The 19,354-nt window shown below is 38.9% G+C and overlaps 1 protein-coding gene across 1 annotated transcript in view; it reads right to left on the bottom strand.

Moving 5' to 3' along the window:
• Window positions 1-19,354, bottom strand: part of CD46 (CD46 molecule) — a 56,136-nt gene that overhangs the window by 12,267 nt on the left and 24,515 nt on the right. The window contains exons 2-9 of the mRNA XM_004470088.5: window positions 13,892-14,080; window positions 13,468-13,570; window positions 10,686-10,771; window positions 9,643-9,840; window positions 4,362-4,544; window positions 3,752-3,811; window positions 3,584-3,643; window positions 1,118-1,156 (exon numbers count right to left, since the gene is read on the bottom strand). Of these exons, the coding sequence (XP_004470145.1) occupies window positions 1,118-1,156; window positions 3,584-3,643; window positions 3,752-3,811; window positions 4,362-4,544; window positions 9,643-9,840; window positions 10,686-10,771; window positions 13,468-13,570; window positions 13,892-14,080 (918 nt within the window). The remainder of the gene's footprint in view (window positions 1-1,117; window positions 1,157-3,583; window positions 3,644-3,751; window positions 3,812-4,361; window positions 4,545-9,642; window positions 9,841-10,685; window positions 10,772-13,467; window positions 13,571-13,891; window positions 14,081-19,354) is intronic.

Here is a 19,354-nt window from a genome sequence, read left to right as displayed (position 1 = left end):
CAAACAAACAAACAACAACAACAACAAACAGTTTATCTGGAAAATAAGATGAGTATCCTGGAAATTTCAGAAAAATTGTTCTGCCTGATAAGGAAACATCACATAGTACTACAGTAATTAAAACTACTTCGGTACTGGCACAGGAACAGACTGGGTTCAAAGGAACAGAAACGATGCTAGAACACTTACAAATTTAATATATGATTAAAAAGTGGCATTTCAAATCAGTGGGGGAGAAGACAACTTAATCAACTAATGGTGCTGTTTAGCCACTGAATGTGGATCAGGAGGGGAAGGGAGGATCAGGAGGGGAAGGGAGGGGAGGACCAGGAGGGGAGGAACCACTCATATCCATATCCCATAATAAATTTCAGACGTTTCAACAATTTAAATGCAAAAAGTGAAATCAGAACAATGGGAGAGCTCTTCGTATAATTTTAACATGGAGAAGACCTACAGCTTTTGTAAGACACTAATTCACAGCTATTAAAGAAAGATCAATACCTCCATCTACCTAACGTGCATCTTCTCTGCTCAGGTAATAAATGAGCACTGGTAGGAGGATAGTTAATAAAATATGGCACATATTCATGCTGTCTTTAAAAGGATGGGAATAAACCTCAATACACCCATAATCTGATACCTTAAGTGAAATAAGTGCAAGTTGCAGAAAACGATCAAATACAGATTGATCCTGTATTTGTTTAAAAAAGAAAAATTTCCAAACTCTGTGTGTAACTACACACATAAGGATGCTAATACATAGAAATAGATAAAAAGAAACCCTAAACTATTAACAGTGACTAGCCTGGGTAATGGACTAGAAGAACTGATCTTTTACTCTATATACGTATGTGATGTTTTACAAGAATGTATTCATATGCTACTTGTGTATTTAAGTTATAAAAAACAAGCAGAGCAGTTGTAGCTCAGTGGTTGAGCGCCTGCCTCACACACAAGGTCTGGGTTCAATCTCTGATCCCTCCCAAAAAAAAAGAGCACCCATATCCAGTAATATAAAAAACTTAGAAATGCAAATCAAAACAAGACATCATTTTTCACCCATCACCTTTATAAAGTCCTTAATTATATATAAGGAAGATCAAGAATACTGAACCTGGATGACTTGAAACTGGAGGTTTAAAGGTAGGAGAACCTGGGAAATAAAACAATAAACTTGATTCTGTCATTCATCACTCTTATCAATAAGGCTTATGGCTTTAATTTTGATTTTTTAAAAAGATTCATTACTTATCAAAATCAAAGATGCATATACTCTCCAAACTTAGCAATTCTACTTCTGGGTACTTAATCTAAATATATATTTGCACAAGTATGCAAAGATATATGCATAAGAATATTGACTAGAGTTTTATATTTTATAATGGAAATCCTAGGAATTAACTAATAAATCATTAAAGTAATGTTTCAAGGTAAACATCTTTTTTTTTTTTAAACATCTAAGTGGGGCTGTACTACATAATCTGCATCTTATTCTTTTCCACTTAATATTTCTTGGACTTTTTTTCATATTAGGCTATTTAGATAAGCCTTAACACCATTATATATTGCCATTAATATTTTTGATATAATCTTTCTCTAACAGAAGAAATGACTGATAATCCTATGATGAATTTTGATTTTTGCTATTTTTAAAAAGTTCCCTACAGTTTCTCCTCTTTATAAACTTTTTCTCACAATCAGTCTTCTCCTCTTGTAAACAATGAACTCCACCAGTGTTTTAGAAATCTTTTATGACACGTTTATGGGAACTCATTTAAATAGTTTGTCAGGGGAAAGGGACTTTGGCCCAGTGGTTAGGGCGTCCGTCTACCATATGGGAGGTCCGCGGTTCAAACCCCGGGCCTCCTTGACTCGTGTGGAGCTGGCCATGCGCAGCGCTGATGCGCGCAAGGAGTGCCGTGCCACGCAAGGGTGACCCCGCGTGGGGGAGCCCCACTTGCAAGGAGTGCGCCCGGGAGGAAAGCCACCCAGTGTGAAAAGAAAGAGCAGCCTGCCCAGGAATGGCGCCGCCCACACTTCCCGTGCCGCTGACGACAACAGAAGCGGACAAAGAAATAAGACGCAGCAAATAGACACCAAGAACAGACAACCAGGGGAGGGGGGGAAATTAAATAAATAAATAAATCTTAAAAAAAAAAAATTGAAAAAAAAAAAAAAAACAGCTTGTCAGTAAACTTGGTATATACCGCAGTGCATAATTCCAACAGGAGCAAGTGAGTAAAGGTGGGTGAGTCAATGAGTGCAGATTTTGTACGCAATCTTAGTCGTGTTCCTCTGTCTACCAAAAAACCCCAGCTTTTTCTCCCCAAACCCCATAGCACTTAACTAAAGTATTTAAGGAAGCTACCAGGTTCTATTTCCATGTTAATGTGCTTAATTCCTCTCCATCTTTTAAATGACTAATGTAAATACTAGATGTGAAATATGTCAACAAATCAGAATCCAGTAACTGACATTTGTTTGGCTTTAACACCCTTATTACACCAATGAGAAACAAAAGCCCACAGAAATGATGTTACTTCAGTAAGCAGAGCCAAACTAGGACCTTGAATACGGTCTGCCCCATCTAATGCCCCACCTATTATCCTTACCGTCCCCTGCTTCTCCTGAAACCAAGGTAAAGACAGAGAGAACAGTACCGACATCAAGAAGATAACTCCTTCCACCACATCAAAAAAAGCTTTCAAGTCTTAAGAAGTGTAACTGATCAGTAGCTCCTGTAAGAAATCTTCCATTTCAATTCAGTAAATAAGGACTTGTCCTGCCTTGTTATGAAATTTGGTTTCTGTTACCAAATAGAATTGCTCAGTAAAGAAAAAAAAAGGGTAACAGATGTAGCTCAAGTGGTTGAGCGCCTGCATCCTATATACAAGGTCTTGGGTTCAATCCCCAGTACCTCCTGAAAAAAAAAGAAAAAGGAGAGAGAGAGAGAGAAGCATAACTGTCAAGGCAGGTTGGGTGGAAGAACTTGGGAGTACAAATATAGGTACTGTTCTGACAATTACACAACATTCACAGTTTAATGTATGTTAAAAGGAATAAATCTGGTTGCGCTCTAGGGAAAGAAAAGTTCTGGACCGGGAAGATACCCAGTACAGATATTAACAGATCACTATTTAAAAAAGAATAACTAAAATAGCAAAGCTGATGACCCTGAAAATATACATGTTGAAAAACAGAAGCCAGATTCTAACTTGCCTCTTCACTAATACTAATTCATGCAGTGATGTAAATCATATTCGCTCCCTTTAAGATCTTCCTATGTGCCAGCCATGGCGCCAAGTACTTCAAATGCATCCCATTTAGACCTTACTATCCCCGAGTTAGGAAGTTACTCAATCATTTTATCCATAAGAAAACACATTTAAAGTTTACGTATAACTTGCCCAAGTTCACACTTGTTCTTATCTGCAGAATATGAAACTAATTTTAGAATCAATATGTATAATGTTAAAATGGCCACTTTTCCTTCTCTGTTCATCATTTACAAAGATAAATGAGTGCAAATCACCAAGAATTAAAAGGATTTTAGAAAAATGTAAGTAGGATATTACAAAACCTGGAAGACTTGGAATTGGAGTTTTAGTACTGGAAGGAGTCGACACAGGAATGGTCGACACTGGAAAACAAAAGAATAAAAATAGGATCAAATACTTGGAAGTGACTGCTGGAAATTTCACCAGAAACGTAAAGGATTTTGGAAAAATATTAGTAGACGTTACAAAACCTGAGAGACTTGTAGTTGGAGTTTTAGTATGGGAAGGAGTCGACACGGGAGTAGTCGACACTGGAAAACAAAAGAATAACTTAAATAGCATCAAATTTTTTGGAATTACTGCTGGCACTTTCACCAGAAATTTAAAGGATTTTTGAAAAAGATAAGCTGGAAGCTACTAAATCAGAATTACTCAAAATTGCAGGTTTTGTCCTGGGAGGTATCAACAGTGGAAAAGAAAATAATGTAGAATGGATAAAACATTTGGGAGTTCTTGCTCTCATTTCAAATATACCAATTATGGCTTTAACTCCTGACTTATTTAGATAAAAATTTCCATACTTTAATTTACTCTGAAAACTTGATGCTTTTTATACATAAAAATATCAAACAGACATTTATATACCTATGTGATATACATAATGTGCTAAAACCCCTATGAAAACATAGAAAATTCAACTGTAGGATTCTGTATAAATTTTATATCACAAATGTGGCATGAATACAAGACAGAGTTAAATACCAAAATTGCTTCTTTTCAGTTATTCTGTATCACTGATATTTAATGTCAAAGAAATAAAGTTTAAAAAAGGAAGAAGAAGGAAGACAGTAACCTTTGTACCTTTAACACATGTTGGAAGCGGGGGGTGCCAATTATTATCCTCTTCACAGACAACTAAGCTGCTGCCTTCAAGGACAAAACCTTCATTGCATTCAAACGTAACCCTCGCTTTGTAGAGAAATGTTGTTCCAAATCCCGATGTCTGTTTTCCATTTGGAACTGATGGAAACTCACATTTGACCACTAAAAAGTAGAGAAACCCCAGAATTAATGGAAAGCTGCTTTAACATAGGAGCAGAAAAAGTAGTGTAAAGTAAAAATTCCCAACAGGAGCAAACAGACAAGATACAGAAGGCACAAAAACAAAAACAAAAACAAAAAAAACCCCACAAACTTTTCCAGTTTAATATATAAAATATATAAAATATAAAGAATGTAAATTCCAGGTAAATGGATTTAGAAAAATCAAATGCCGCCTCCCCTACCACCAAACAAACTTTTGTTGGCTTTCCTGATTTTTTTTTCCGCTGTTGCTGACAAGTTTTGAGAAAGGGCTAAGCATAAGATACAAATTAAGTTCAGAAGAAACTTTTGTTTAACTCTAGGGGCTTTTTAAAAAAGGTCATGTCAGCACTGGTAACAGCACCCCACTACTTTAGAAAGTGTTTTTCTGAGAAAGTAATACTTAAGCTCAAAGTTAAAAGTTGAGAAGAAGCCACTCATGGAAAGAGATGCAAAAAAGAAAAGTTCTCAGGTAGAAATAATATACAGTTGGGATGGTCAAGAAATAGAAAGGGCCAATGGAGTTGGGGCAGTGTTCTCCAAGCTGTTTTTTTTTAACAGCAACCCAGATTAAGAAATATATTTTATGTTGCAAATTAGTATACGTGCATAAAAGCCTAACATAAAAGTTTAAAATTCTTAAGACTTCACACCAGTGCACTAGAGTATTTCCCACTTTACTCTATTTCTTAAAACAGTGAAAATCTGGTCATGACCCACTAGACTGATAACACAATCCATTAATGGGTTTGGGATGAATTTGAAAAGCAAAAACAAAAACACTGGACTGGGGCATAGAGTGCAAGAGAAGATAACCATGTCATCAAATCTGAGCAATACATAAGGACCAGATAATGTGTAGCCTTTTGAACCATAAGAATGCTCTTCCTTCTTTCCTGGGAATCTGAATTGCCATCTGTTATCTCCTCATTCTGATGAACTTCCTTTAGCAATTCTTGTAGTGGAGATCTGCTAGTGACAGATTCTCTCTGCTTTCATTAATCCAAACATATTATTTCACTTTCAGTTTTGTTTTTTGTTTTTTTTTTTAAGATTTATTTTTTTATTTATCTCCCCTTCCCCACCCTCCCCTTAATTGTCTGCTCTCTGTGTCCGCCTGCATTCTTGGCACCCAGGATGTGAGTCTCGTTTTGTTGCGTCATCTTGCTTTATCAGCTCTCCCTGTGTGCGGCGCCATTCCTGGGCAGGCTGCACTTTTTGCGCGCTGGCTGGCTCTCCTTATGGGGCGCACTCCTTGCGTGTGGGGCTCCCCTATGCGGGGGACACCCCTGTGTGGCACAGCACTCCTTGCATGCATCAGCATGGCGCATGGGCCAGCTCATCACAAGGGCCAGGAGGCCCTGGGTTTGCACCTTGGACCTCTCATGTGGTAGGCGGACGCCCTATCCGTTGGGCCAAATCCGCTTCCCTTTACCTTCAGTTTCAAATGATTTTTCTATCATATAGATTTTTTAGGGTTAGGAGTCAGTACCTTAATGGACATTATTCCATTGTTTCTTAGCCTCCAGTTTCTTATGAGACGGCAGCTGTCACTTTTACTTTCTGCACCAACCCCATCCCTGATCTTTTCTTCTACTGTGCCCAATCGGCTGTTACTGCTGCTGATTTTTTTTTTTAAGTTAGGTTACTGGATGTAATTTACATATAGTAAAATTTACCCTTTTAAGTATAGCTACTGAGTTTTGACAAATGCAAATAGTTATGTAACTACCACCACAATAAAGATACAGAACATGCCCATCACCTCCCCAAATTCCCTCATATCTCTTTGTGATCAACCTACCCTCCCCTACACCCACCACTAGTAACTACTGATCTGTTTTCTATCCCTGTAGTGTTGTCTTTTCCAGAATATCTTATAATGGGTCCATAGCCTTCTGACTATCGTTTATTTCACTGAGTTTATAATGCATTTGAGATTCATGCATGTTGTTGCATCAATCAGTAATTCATTCCCTTCTAGGGCTGAGTATTACTCCACTGTATGGCTATAGCACAGATGATTTATCCATTCACCAGTTAAAGAACAACTAGGTTGTTTCCAGTTTGGGGTGATTATGAATAAACTTACTAAGTACATTCTCATACACGTTTCTGTATGAATATGTTTACACTTCACTGAGTCGTATCATATATGTTTAACTTTATAAGAAATTGCCAGATTGTGTCCAAAGTGGTAATACCACCTTGAATTCTCATGAGTAATGTATGAGAATTCCAATGCTCAGTTTCCTTGCCAGTACCTGCTTGTTTTTTGCTTTTAATTTCAGCCATTCTAATAGATGTTTAGTGGTATCTCACTGTGGTTTTAATTGCATTTCTGCAACTATGAATACTTTTGAGCACCTTTTTATGTACTTGTTTGCCATCTATATACTTTTGTTGGTGAAATGTCTATTTAAATCTTTTGCCCACTTTTAAAAATTTTATTTTTTAGGAGCTACCAGGGATTGGACCCAGGACCTTGTACATGGCAAGCAGGCACTCAACCTCTGAGGTACATCTGCTGCTCTTTTGCCCACTTTTTAATTGGGTTGTTTTCTTGTTATTGAGTTCTGAAAGTTCTTTATATAGTCTAGATACAATTCCATTATCAAGTTAAGTACATTGCAAATATTTTCTCCTAGTCTATGGCTCATCTTTTCATTTTTTAAATAGTGTTATGGAGAAGTTTTCAGTTTTGAAGGTGTCCCATTTGTTAATTATTTTCTCTACTGCATCATACTCTAGGGGTTATATTTAAGTAATCTTTTGCTAGGTTACAAATATTTTCTCCTATGTTTCCTTGTAAAAGTCTTACGGTTTTACATTTAAGTCTCTGATTGATTTTGATTAAATCTAGTATGGGTCAAAGTTTACGGATAGGTAATTGTGCCAGTAACATTTGTTGAAAAGAATACTCCTGAACTGCTTGGGCACCTGTGTTGAAAACTCAACTCAGCATGTGTGTAGGGGTCTATTTCTGGATTCTAGTGTAGTTCATTGATCTGTATGTGTATCCTTTCATCAATAACAGACTGTCCTGACTATATGCTTTATAGTGAGTCTTCCAATTTTTTTCAAAATTGTTCTGGCCACTCTAGTTCTTGGTATATTCAATGTTGGGGTTTTTTGTTTGTCTGTTTGTTTTTTGATTACTGGGGACCAGGGATTGAACCCAGGTTCTCATATGGGGAAATCCAGCACTCAACCACTGGGCCACATGAGGTCCTCTAAGTTGGTTTTTTCATTTGTTTTGCTTGTTGTTGTTTTTTAAAGAAGGCTCTGGGAACCAAACCAAGGACCTCCCATGTGGGAAGCAGGGAGCTCAACCACTTGAGCCACATCCACTCCCCTCCATGTAAATTTTAGAATCAGTTGATCAATTTCTATAACAAATTCTGCTGAGATTCTGATTGGGATTGAGCTGAATTTATGGGATCAATTTGGGGATAACTGACATCTTAGTGATAATGAGTCTTCTACTTAATGAACACCGCATACCTCTCCATTTATAAGGTCTTTTAAAATTTTTTATTAGTGTTTAGTAGCTTTTAGCATTCTTTCTTATGTGTGTGTTGTTAGAGTTATACCTATGTATTTTATCTATGTTGGTGCTATTGTAAATAGTACATTTAAAAATGTTAATTTCTCATTGTTCATTTCAGTGGACAGAAATACAATTGATTTCTGTACACTGATCTTGTACCTTGCAACCTTGCTGAAGATTTTAGAATCTCTGGGATTTTCTACATATACAATGATGTCTTAAGTGAACAGAGACAGTTTTATTTCTTCTTTTCCAATATGTATATATTTCTTTCTCTTACCTTATTGCACTGGTTAGGACCTCCAGAACAATGCTGAGTAGGAGAGGAGTGGTAAGAGTTGCAAACCTTGCCTTGTACATGATCTTTTACCATTAAGTATAATGTTAGCTATGGGACTTTTGTAGATGCCTTTTATCAGGTTGAGATAGAGAGTTCTTTTATTCCCAGTTTGCTGAGATGTTTTATCATGAAAAGATGATGAATTCTGTCAAATGCTTTTTGTGCAACTATTAAAATGACCATATTGTCTTCTTCCTTATGGTCTCTTGATACGGTAAATTATACTAATTTTTTGTATGTTGAATCAACCTTGAAGCCATAGGAAAAATCCCACACCTCAGTATATATCACTGGATTTGGATTTGCTAATATATTTTTGAGGGTTTTTGGTTCTATATTCATGAAAGATATCTAAGCAATGATTTAGCTATATTCCATAAGTTTGGCTCTTTTGTTATGTTGTGTTTTCATTCAATTCAAAATATATTCAAATTCCCCTTCTGAATTCCTCTTTGACCCATCAGTTATTTAGAAACACCTTGCATAATTTCCAGTATTTTTGCTATTGACTGCTACTTTCAATCCACTGTGATCAGAAAACATACTCTGAATGATTTCAGTTCTTTTAAATTTTACTGAAAACCATTTTATGGCCTAGAATATGGTCTATCTTGGAATATGTCCCACGTTGAAAAGAATGTATATGCAGTGGTTCTCTTCTTTAAAGAGTAAACCCTTTCAGTGTCCCCATACTTGTGGGTCACTCTCTTGTGCCTTAAACTCTGGGCAAAATATATAAAAAACAATTGTTTATCATTGTTATAAGGCAAGAAAGTTAGTTTATTATAAGCTACTTCTCCACCATTATCTGAAGCCATATCTTTTAGACTTCTTGTAATACAAGATAAAACATTTTTATTTTTCAGCTAGTGTGTGTTGGGTTTTTTGTTTGTTTCAATAAAAAAATAAAAAAGGAAGAAGAGAAAAAATCACACATAATCACAATCCATAATTACAATTCTTAACGCATAACTTGAATGACAAGAACATGTGGGAAAGGGGATTTCTTCAACTGGAACTATTTTCCAATCTACTTGATATATATTAAATTAAATTAGAAACTAATTTTATTGGAAGAAGTAAATAGTTTTACTTATAGATAAAACTATATATAAAATGTTTTCACAGTATTTACAAATGAAGAAAGAAAGAAATTTAAAGACTATTACCTTTACACTGAGGAGGACCACTGTTCCATTCTCCATTGGCAGAACAAACAAGACTGCTATTTCCAATGAGTGAATATTTATCTGGTCCACTTACAGGCTTACAACTATAAGTTACTACTTCATTATATATATATGTATCCTTTCCACTATTTGAGTATTGTCCATTTTCTATATTTGGAGGTGGTAAACACAAAATACCTTAAAAAGGAAAAAAAAAAAGAGGAAATTATTCTTATGTATATATCTATATATATTAGAAATATGAAATGAAAGGCAAAAGGAAAGATAAAAGACTAAGATATCAGTACTCACGTTTTATGAACTGCTGTCAATAAATTCACCAACATAGGGTTTCTACAATCTAGCTGTGAATCCAATAACCATTTAAAAGAGGATTTCTTTGAGACAATGTATTATTTCAGATTCATCCATTAACTTAGACATGAACTTTCAGAACAAAACTCATTTTCTTATGGTGTGAAATGCTTATTTACTGGAGGTCCTGCCAAGTTTTGTTCTAGTTATCATGAGATACTCACAATTTAATGAAAGCTTATGCATGTGATTATAAATAGAGCGGAAAAAGAGAAAAAAAAAAAACATAAAAAATGTGAGAGTGTCAGTTGCAAAATGCTTTATTATTTAAAAATATATCCATTTTCTAAGTTGGCAGTTTATAATAATACTAAGAAATTATTATTTTTTTTTTCACCTTCATTCTCATGAGTGTATGTTAACTTTTCCAGAGGCTACAAATTGTGTGACAGTCCAACAAACTGAATGCAGAAAGAAGCAAAACAGGAGAACCATTCTTTTAAGCAAGATATTAAAGAAATTAGCAAAGGTGTAAAACAATGGTACTATTCTAAGTTTTTTTTTTTTTTTTGCTTTTGGAAACTATTATTCTTCATAAAAAGTATGTTATGTAATCCACGTAAGGAAAAGCTCTTCGTGGTCCTTGTTATTTTAAAAGTTTAAAGGGGTCCCAAGGCGAAAAAGCCTGAGAACTGATAGTCTACGTTTTAAAAATGGAATTTACTTACTTTCACATACTGGAGGGTCATCACTCCATTCAACAGTATTTCCAGAAATCTGACAATATAGAATTTGTTGACCAATTAAGCGATAACTAAATGAAAAAAGAAATGATTACAGATCTCTTTAGTGATTAATAAGATGCACATTAATGCAGGAAATTTTTTATGATTGCTTTTCTTCACTGCAATAGTTTAAGGAAGAGGTCTCTTAAATGACATATAATAAAACTAACTAAACTTAATAAAGAGTATCTTCATTTGAACACACACTAGCCAAGAGCAAAGGTGTCTACATGAATCTGCCATGCCCACTGTCTCCTGAAATCACATTATGCATTTGTTTCTGTGCCTCTGCAAAGATCCAGTAGAGAGATGACATCCTAGAGTTGAACTGCCTGAATTTAAGCCCCAGCTCCATAACTTCCTAGGTATTTGAGCTTGGGCAAGTCACATAATGTTTCTCTTCCTCATTTTCTTGACCTATAAAAATTTGGGGAAACAGTGCACAGTTTACAGGATTGCTTTAAGGATTAAATGAGTTGGCATCTGATGCATAGTGCATGCTATTTAAGTATTAGCTCTTATTAGTATTCTTTATATCAGAATATCTTTCTAGGCAAAGCTCAAGAATACCCCTATATGCTGTGAAATCTTCCCTGATGATTTAAATTCACAGTAATCTTTCCTCCTTCTGGACTCTCAGAATTATCATGAATACTTCCACTCATTTGGTGCTTCACATTTACTGTAATGCCTTGATAGCTCTCTGTATATGCTGTGTTTCTCAATAAGGCTACAACTTCCTTGAGAAGGTTCTATGTCTTAAACTTTTGCCATCCCTCAAAGTGCCGGGCAGGAACCTCTCTATATAACTGTAGATTAAATATTCCAATATTTTTCACTTGACATGCTAAAAAATAGTCCTTGACACTCTTGCATAGTCACAGCTGACTTTCCCCAAGGATCATTCTTTTATATATACATAAAAGTATACATATATATATATACACACACACACACATATACCCATGTGTATTAAATTTACTCTCTAAGTACACATTTTTTATAAATGACTAGTATCCCCAATATATACTATTAACAGTATTTAGGGAGAGTGGATGTGGCTCAAGAATTTGGGTGCCAACTTCTCACATGGGAGGTGTCAGGTTCAGTTCCCAGTGCCTCCTAAAAAAAGACAAGCAGGCAAGGAGCTCATGCAAAGAGCTCACACAAGGAGCAGGGAGCAGATGTGGCTCAAGCAACAACCAGATTCAGTTCCCAGTGCCCTCTAAAGAAAGAGGAGCAGACACAGCAAGCAGGCAGATGAGGGAGCCATCTCGGCAAGGGGTAGGGGGGATAAAATAAATAAATAAATCTTTAAAAACAAAGTTAAAAAGTATATAGAACAAAGGCTATTATTGTGTGCTCGGTGCCTCTTTTTGAGATGCTTCACTCCTTTGCAGGAATCTCAAAGATAAAGGTTTGCCAACTGCAGGATCTCGATCAATGTGATGATCCTGGTTAACTTGGTATAGGGTAAATAGAAGGAATGACCTTTCCTCGAACTGCCGCAGAAAGGCTGGGAGGGGGAGGGCCATATCACAGATGTCCCATTCCCACTCAGCAGGGGAGAGATGCAATTAGTCTGCTACAAAAGGATGTTAATTGCTCAAACCCTTGCTTTACTGTTCTGGGAGCCCCTGAAAGTAAGCACTCACTGTTAATCATTCCATAGGCTACGTGCACCCTCAAGCTGCTCTTTGTGCTGTCCAGCCCAATATAAGCTTTCTTTCCCCACTGTACGGGTGCGGTTGCTGCCGGACAGCCGTCATCGTCATTAAGACATATGAGTAAACAAACGGCATGGCTGTTGCTGGCCTTATGGCTTCCATGGGGATTCTCTGGAATATCAAAAGTATCTGGGGGAAGCGGACTTGTCCCAGTGGATAGGGCGTCCATCTACCACATGGGAGGTCCGTGGTTCAAACCCCGGGCCTCCTTGACCTGTGTGGAGCTGGCCCATGCGCAGTGCTGATGTGTGCAAGGAGTGCCGTACCACGCTGGGGGTGCCCCCACTTAGGGGAGCCCCATGCGCAAGGAGTGCACCCCGTAAGGAGAGCCGCCCAGCACCAAAGAAAGTGCAGCCTGCCAGGAGTGGCGCCGTACACACAGAGAGTTGATGCAGCAAGATGATGCAACAAAAAGAAACACAGATTCCTGTGCCACTGACAACAACAGAAGCAGACAAAAAGAACACACAGCAAGCAAATGGACACAGAGAACAGACAACTGGGGTGGGTGGGAGAGAAATAAATAAAAGAAATCTTTACGAAAAAAAAAAAAAGTACTTGGTAGGCCTTTCCAGCTCCACCCTCCTGCTTTATACCAGGTCAATTTGGTCTGATAACATCTTAGAGCTATCTGGATATAAAAATGCATTTGGTTGGCAATTTCACCCCCACTTCTGTGGGCCCTACTTCACCTCTGTGAGTTGGCATTTTAAAAATAGGATGTACTTGACTGTCAAGGATAAAGTCACCAATGATTACTACATTTTTAATGCATACAACAGGCTTATAAGATAAAACAAGTAAACTATTTTGCTTTCCTTCCATTCAAATTTCTTTCTATTTATATTTTCCTAAATTCCATACATAGCCCAAGAATAGTTTGGTTCTTTTCACACAGAAAGCAAAATATGATGAAGTTTATGTGAATGCTTAGGCAGACAAGCAAAACGAAATGGAGTTAGTAACATTTACCTTATTTCCTTTAAGGAGCAACTTACCCCTCATTACAAGAATACTCGATCTGTGAGCCAAACTCGAGCGATCCACTTATTACGTTTACCCTGCCATTTAGAGGATCTGCTGGAGAGCTACATACTTTTTCTAAAAGAAATAATTTTGAAATTTGGGTCTTTTCAAAATGAGTTTCAAACCAGATTTTAATCAAAATTCTACATTGCTCTTTTGAATTAATGAAGATGTTAAAAAGTTTAATTATTATAAGGGCAAACTTAACTTTCACATTTACACAGGCAACCAATTACCAAGAAGGAGATTCCCTGGAGATTTTTCAAAGCTTGAAAAAATACATTGGTATCTGAAATCTAGTTTAGCATAAGAAAATCAACACTGCAATAGTAGATTATGCATCCTAAAATGTGCAAAAATCTCTAGAGTGAGCAAAAACTTGTTTTGTTTACTTACTTTTACAAGCCTCTTCGAGAGGTGTCCACGTGTTATCAGCCTTACAAACAGTAGTGAGGGAAACCGAAGGCTTATTAGGAGTATATCCTAGACGGCACACATACACTAGTTTGTCCCCAGGAACATAACTGTCTTTAGAGTCATTCACCAGCTTCATCGTTTGAAATTGTGGTGGGGCAACACAGGAATCTAGAGATAAAGAGAATGAGAATGCAAAAATGAAGTAGTGATCTCAATTTAACCTGCTAGGAACTGTGGTTTGGCAGCAGGTAGGACAGAATAAATAGGTCCTTGGCACGATCTTTTTTTTTAAGATTTTATTTTTTTATCTCCCCTTCTGCCTCACCCCTGTTGTGTGCTCTCGTGTCCATTCGCTGCATGTTCTTCTGTGTCCACTGGGAAACTGCATCTCTTTTTTGTTGCATCATCTTGCTGCATCAGCTCTCTGTGTGGGCTGCGCTTTTTTTTTTTATGCGGGGCGGCTCTCCTTGCGTGGCACACTCTTTGTACAGGGAGCACCCTATGCGGGGGGCACCCCTGAATGACATGGCACTCCTGGTACATGGACACGTGTCAGCTCACACGGGCCAGGAAGCCCTGGGTTTGAACCCTGAGTAGGCAGATACTCTTATCAGTTGAGCCACATCCGCTACCCCCTTGGCAAAATTTTAAAGGACTGTTTAGTGCTATTACCTAAGTAGCAGTAGTAGTAGAGGAACGTGCCTTGCTTGCTTCAAATGTCCTATTAGCTTTAGGTTTGTTTAGGAATAAACTGAATTGTCATTCAACAATAAATTGGGGAGGCATCATTGATGTTTCTGGTCTTAAAAAATATACATAGGCATGCAATCCTACCCACCTTCTAAACTCACTTCAAAACTCACTGCTAGAGAAGCAGTTGTGATTCAACTGATAGAGCGTCCGCCTACCATATGGAAGGTCCAGGTTTTGATATCCAGGGTCTCCTGACCCGTGTGGTGAGCTGGCCCACAAGCAGAGCTGCCGCATGCAAGGAGTGCTGTGCCACGCAGGGGTGTCCCCCACGTAGGGGTGCCCCAGGCACAAGGAGTGCACCCCACAAGGAGAGCTGCCCAGCACGAAAAAAGTGCAGCCTGCCCAGGAGTGGCACTGCACACATGGAGAGCTGACACAGCAAGATGACACAACAAAAAAAGCAACCCAGTTTCCCAGTATCGCATGACAAGAATGCAAGCAGACACAGAAGAACACACAGCAAATGGACACAGACAGCAGACAAGAGGTGGGAAGGGGAGAGAAATAAATCTTTAAAGTTAAAAAACAAAACTCACTCCTAGAGGACTGTGGGAAAGATGGCAGAATAGGAAGATCTGAGACTCAGTCCTTCCACGAAAACAACTATGGAACTGGCAGGAACTGTCTGAATCAACTACTCTGCAATTCTGGAGTCTAGTGGAACACTGTGCAGCATCCAGGGAGGAGCAGGAGCAAGAAGCTGATAAATTGTAGTAAATACTGTTGAGTTTCACCGTGCCTGCAGTGGCCGCAGTCCCCCTCCCCCAGCCTCCTGGTGGGCAGCGGTGGGGACTGGGGATCCCCGCAGCTTCCTGGTGCCAGGGAGGGTCATAAAGATATAGTCCTCCAAACTCCAGGGGTGTGTTCTGATCACAGATCTCTACCCAGGATCAGCTACTTCAGACGGCTGGGGGCTGGCTCTGAGGGGGGCCACTGTTCCATTCCCTGTCCGGCAGAGGCAGCAAGGAATCTTAAAGACCTAACATTCCTCAAAACTAGGAGAACAGTTAAAAGGGTGGATTAACCAGGCAAGTGCTGAATCAAGAACACACAGCTTCAAAAGCCACAGACAAAGCTCCTGGTGCCCTTGCTGGCCCTTTCCCCATCCCCTCCACAATGCAGGATAGAGCCGGTCTGCCCTCCTGTAAGGAGAGGGTTAAGTTTAATTTTCACATAAAGGTGGAGCCAGAGGTGGCTCTGCAGCTGGAGGAGGAAGGGGAAGGGGTTCTAGCAGCTTTGGCGCCAAGAATTTGAAAAGTGGGCTAAAGCGAAGGCAGGGCCAATGCAAGGGTGGCCAACAGTGAAAGTGGCACCAAATTTGAAAAGCGGCACCAGCAGTGAAAGAGGCACAGAGCCCGCCCAGTCCTCCAGAACGTAGGGAACACGGGAGCCGCGACTCAGAGCAGGAACTGTCCAAGTTAATGAGATCTCTCAGATAGGCTGTAACCCCTGAAGTACCCAGTCAGTGGGGAACTGCGGAGGGACCTGCGTGTTAGGGTTAGGTTATAAATATCGTTTCTTGCTGTTTGGTGTGCTGGCCATTTTGTCGAGGTCACATGCCTGTTCTTGCAAGATCCTTAATAAAATTCTTTTCTCTACAATAGGGTGAGCTTTTGTTCTCTTACAGGTGCAGGTTTCTTTCTAACAACTTTGGGGACTCATCTGGGATCCGAAGCTTCAGAGGGGGACCTGGGGACAAGGGAAGGTGCACCCCGCTAATTGAGCAGTCTCAGACTCCGCGGTTGGGGGCCCACCTCTGACAGCTGGAAGGACCCAAGACCATATGCTTAGCTCTGCTGATTGTGGATGAGAAAAGGGGAAGGGAAAACCTGCCTCTCACTGACCAGGTAACCCTGTGCATGGGCCAAGGTAAGAAAAGGGACTATTAACTATTGCCTTGGTGATGAGGAATTTCTGATGAGTCTGGGCTTGAAAGAAATCCAGACAAGACTCAGAATGGGGAACGGAGGCAGCTGGTCGACAGGGGAGGGGTATCTGTTAGATCCTCTGGGGACATTCCTCCAGATAGTCCATAGGGAGGATGGTAGAACACTGGATCGATGATGATCGGACCAAGGGAAAGGAAATGAATGCCTGATGTACTCTGGCCAAAATATGGGGCAGATGAGGATTGGCTCTGTGTAGACCTTGCTTTCATAATTCTTTTTGTGTTTTGTCTGTTTGTTCAGTGTATGTTTTAATACCTCTAGGTGGTAATATTAAATTGACAATGAAAATTCTTAAAACAGCTCCATTCAAATGGCTAAAAATAAAAAAAAAAGAACTTCATTAATAAAGTATGGAAATCTTTGAAATGCCTAAATTGAGAGGAATAATTTATTCTTTTTTCACAGAATAGAAGGAAGGATATGAGACTTAAGTAGATATAGAAAGATGTAAGGTTTGTGGGAGTGTTGACTAAAATTCAGTAAGTTTGTTTAAAAGAATGTATTTTTTCCTAAAATAAGATAGCTGGTTTTCATAAAATCAGAATGGAAGTATGTAGGAAAAAATCTTTGCATATATGTAGGAAAAAAAAAACTTGAATGCATATGGCAAGTTGTAAAAGGTATTGTAGAAGGTAGCATTAAGCAAGGAAATGTGTTTCGTGAAGGTGTAATTTGTCTTGAGATGAAGCAACTATTGTCTATGTGGTTATGGATAGTTATAAGTTTGTAGAAGCAATGTTTAAACCAAAATATTTGAATGGCAAGTTCCAGTAAGTTAAACAGAAACTGAATTGATTTTAATAACAAAAAGTAGTTTTATAACAGGAAAAATTGTCAGAGGCCACCTCAATCTGCATATTAAAGTGGTCATAAAGGAAGATAATTTGATTCCACTGGGCATCTGTATTGCTGAAGTAAAACACTTGTTAATTAATGTCATCATGGTGAAGGTGTAGAAGTAAAAAGCTCCATGGTGCTGAAGGACACTATTTACCATGCCAGTGGAATACTAGAGCCTAGCTTCCTAGCTTGGTGCTGCAGCATGCTGGCTGTGTGAAGGGCATGCTAAGTGGAGCACTGATTACCAGAGTGCTGTGAGTAGAACTTAAACATAATTGGCATTATGATTGGCTCCCATGTAGAAATAATTTGTATGGTGTTGCAAACATGGACCTTAGATGTATTCATTGCAAATCAAAAAGAAACTTATACATTCGTTAGTGCATTGTTTGATATTAAGTATTGTACCTATCTCTCTCCTATTCTAGATATATACTTGATAATTATGGTGATATCTTTTCTAGATCATATGCAGAGGGATATTGAACATGTTAAAAGGTCCTGGTAAACTTCATTTTCTAAGTAGCTAATGAACATGCTTAATCCAAGTCCCCCTCCTAGCCCTTATTCTAAAACCTGTCCCACTCATATCCTGAGGAGGATTGGCAAACCCACATGCCATCCTGCCAGAGCTAAGCATTTTCCCACCAGGAAGGAAACAGTACAGGAGGTGACTGGGATCCATTTCAGCTTAACCCCTTCAATACAATCTATGGGTAACCTTTCCTCACCTAGGACCTGGAAACCAATTTCTGATGAAAACTTGCAAAATAAAGTCCATCAACTTTGAGAAGATGTAGCCTTTAGGCATCTGGCCTTTTCTATTTTTGTAGCCCAGTATACTTTCAGTGAAACCCTATATCCTCAAAATTCTAATTAAGTGTATTCCTTTCATCTTGTTAGCCCATACAGGGATTTCATCCAACTTCCAACTATGAAAGAATAGCAGGAGGGTTTTATACCTTGTCAGGTAAGGCCTACTGCCCCTAACCAGCAGGAAGCAGTCACAAAAGAGTGACCATCATCCTTCAGCACCCCTTTAAGAATGAAGGTATAAGCTCTCAGGGGGAGAAAGAGGCTTTAGAGGGGCTCAAATGGGCACTGGTGCAGACCCCTGTTCTAGCCCTCCCTTCCCTTGAGAAACCTTTCCACCTGTTTGTTACAGTAGATAAAGGGACAGCCTTGGGGGTTCTGACACAAATCTGGAGAGGTCAAAGGAGACCTGTAGCCTTCCTTTCCAAAATCCTGGATCCTATCTATCTCCAGGGGATGGCCCGGAGGTGTTCAAGCAGTGGAGGCAATCGCTCTCCTGGTAGAAGAGAACAGGAAGCTGACTTTTGGAGGAGCCTTAATTGTTAGCACCCTTCATCAGGTCAGAACTTTTCTGTCTCAGAAAGCAGGAAAGTGGCTGTCAGATTACCAAATTCTGAAGTATGAGGCTATCCTAATGGAAAAAATGACTTGGTATTGACAATAGACCATAGCCTAAACCTGGCCTCCTTCCTTTGGAAGGGACCTCACCAAATGGAGGCTCCTGAGCATGACTGTTTAGACCTAATTCAGTATCTGACCTGAGTCTGGTATGACTTAGGGAAACTTCCCCTGCATTTGGGGGAAAACTTATTCACAGATGGGTCCTCCAGGGTCTGAGAAGGAAGGAAGCACAATGGCTATGCAATTGTGGATGGACTAACTTGTGAGGTGAAAGAAGCTGGCCTACTGCCCAATGAGGGATCAGCTCAAACTTGCGGACTGTATGCATTAAAACAAGCCCTCAAATTATTAGAGGAAAAGGATAGTACAGTCTACACCGACTCTAAGTATGTCTTTGAGGAGGTCTACACCTTTGGAAAATTTTGGGAAGAGAGGGGATTGATTTACAGCAAAGGAAAAGTGCTAG

The sequence above is a fragment of the Dasypus novemcinctus genome, chromosome 13, assembly GCF_030445035.2.
Source record: "Dasypus novemcinctus isolate mDasNov1 chromosome 13, mDasNov1.1.hap2, whole genome shotgun sequence".
In the NCBI taxonomy this organism is placed as follows: Eukaryota; Metazoa; Chordata; class Mammalia; order Cingulata; family Dasypodidae; genus Dasypus; species Dasypus novemcinctus.
The sequence above is the reverse complement of the archived record's forward strand: the minus strand, read 5'-3'. Positions and strand labels throughout refer to the sequence as shown.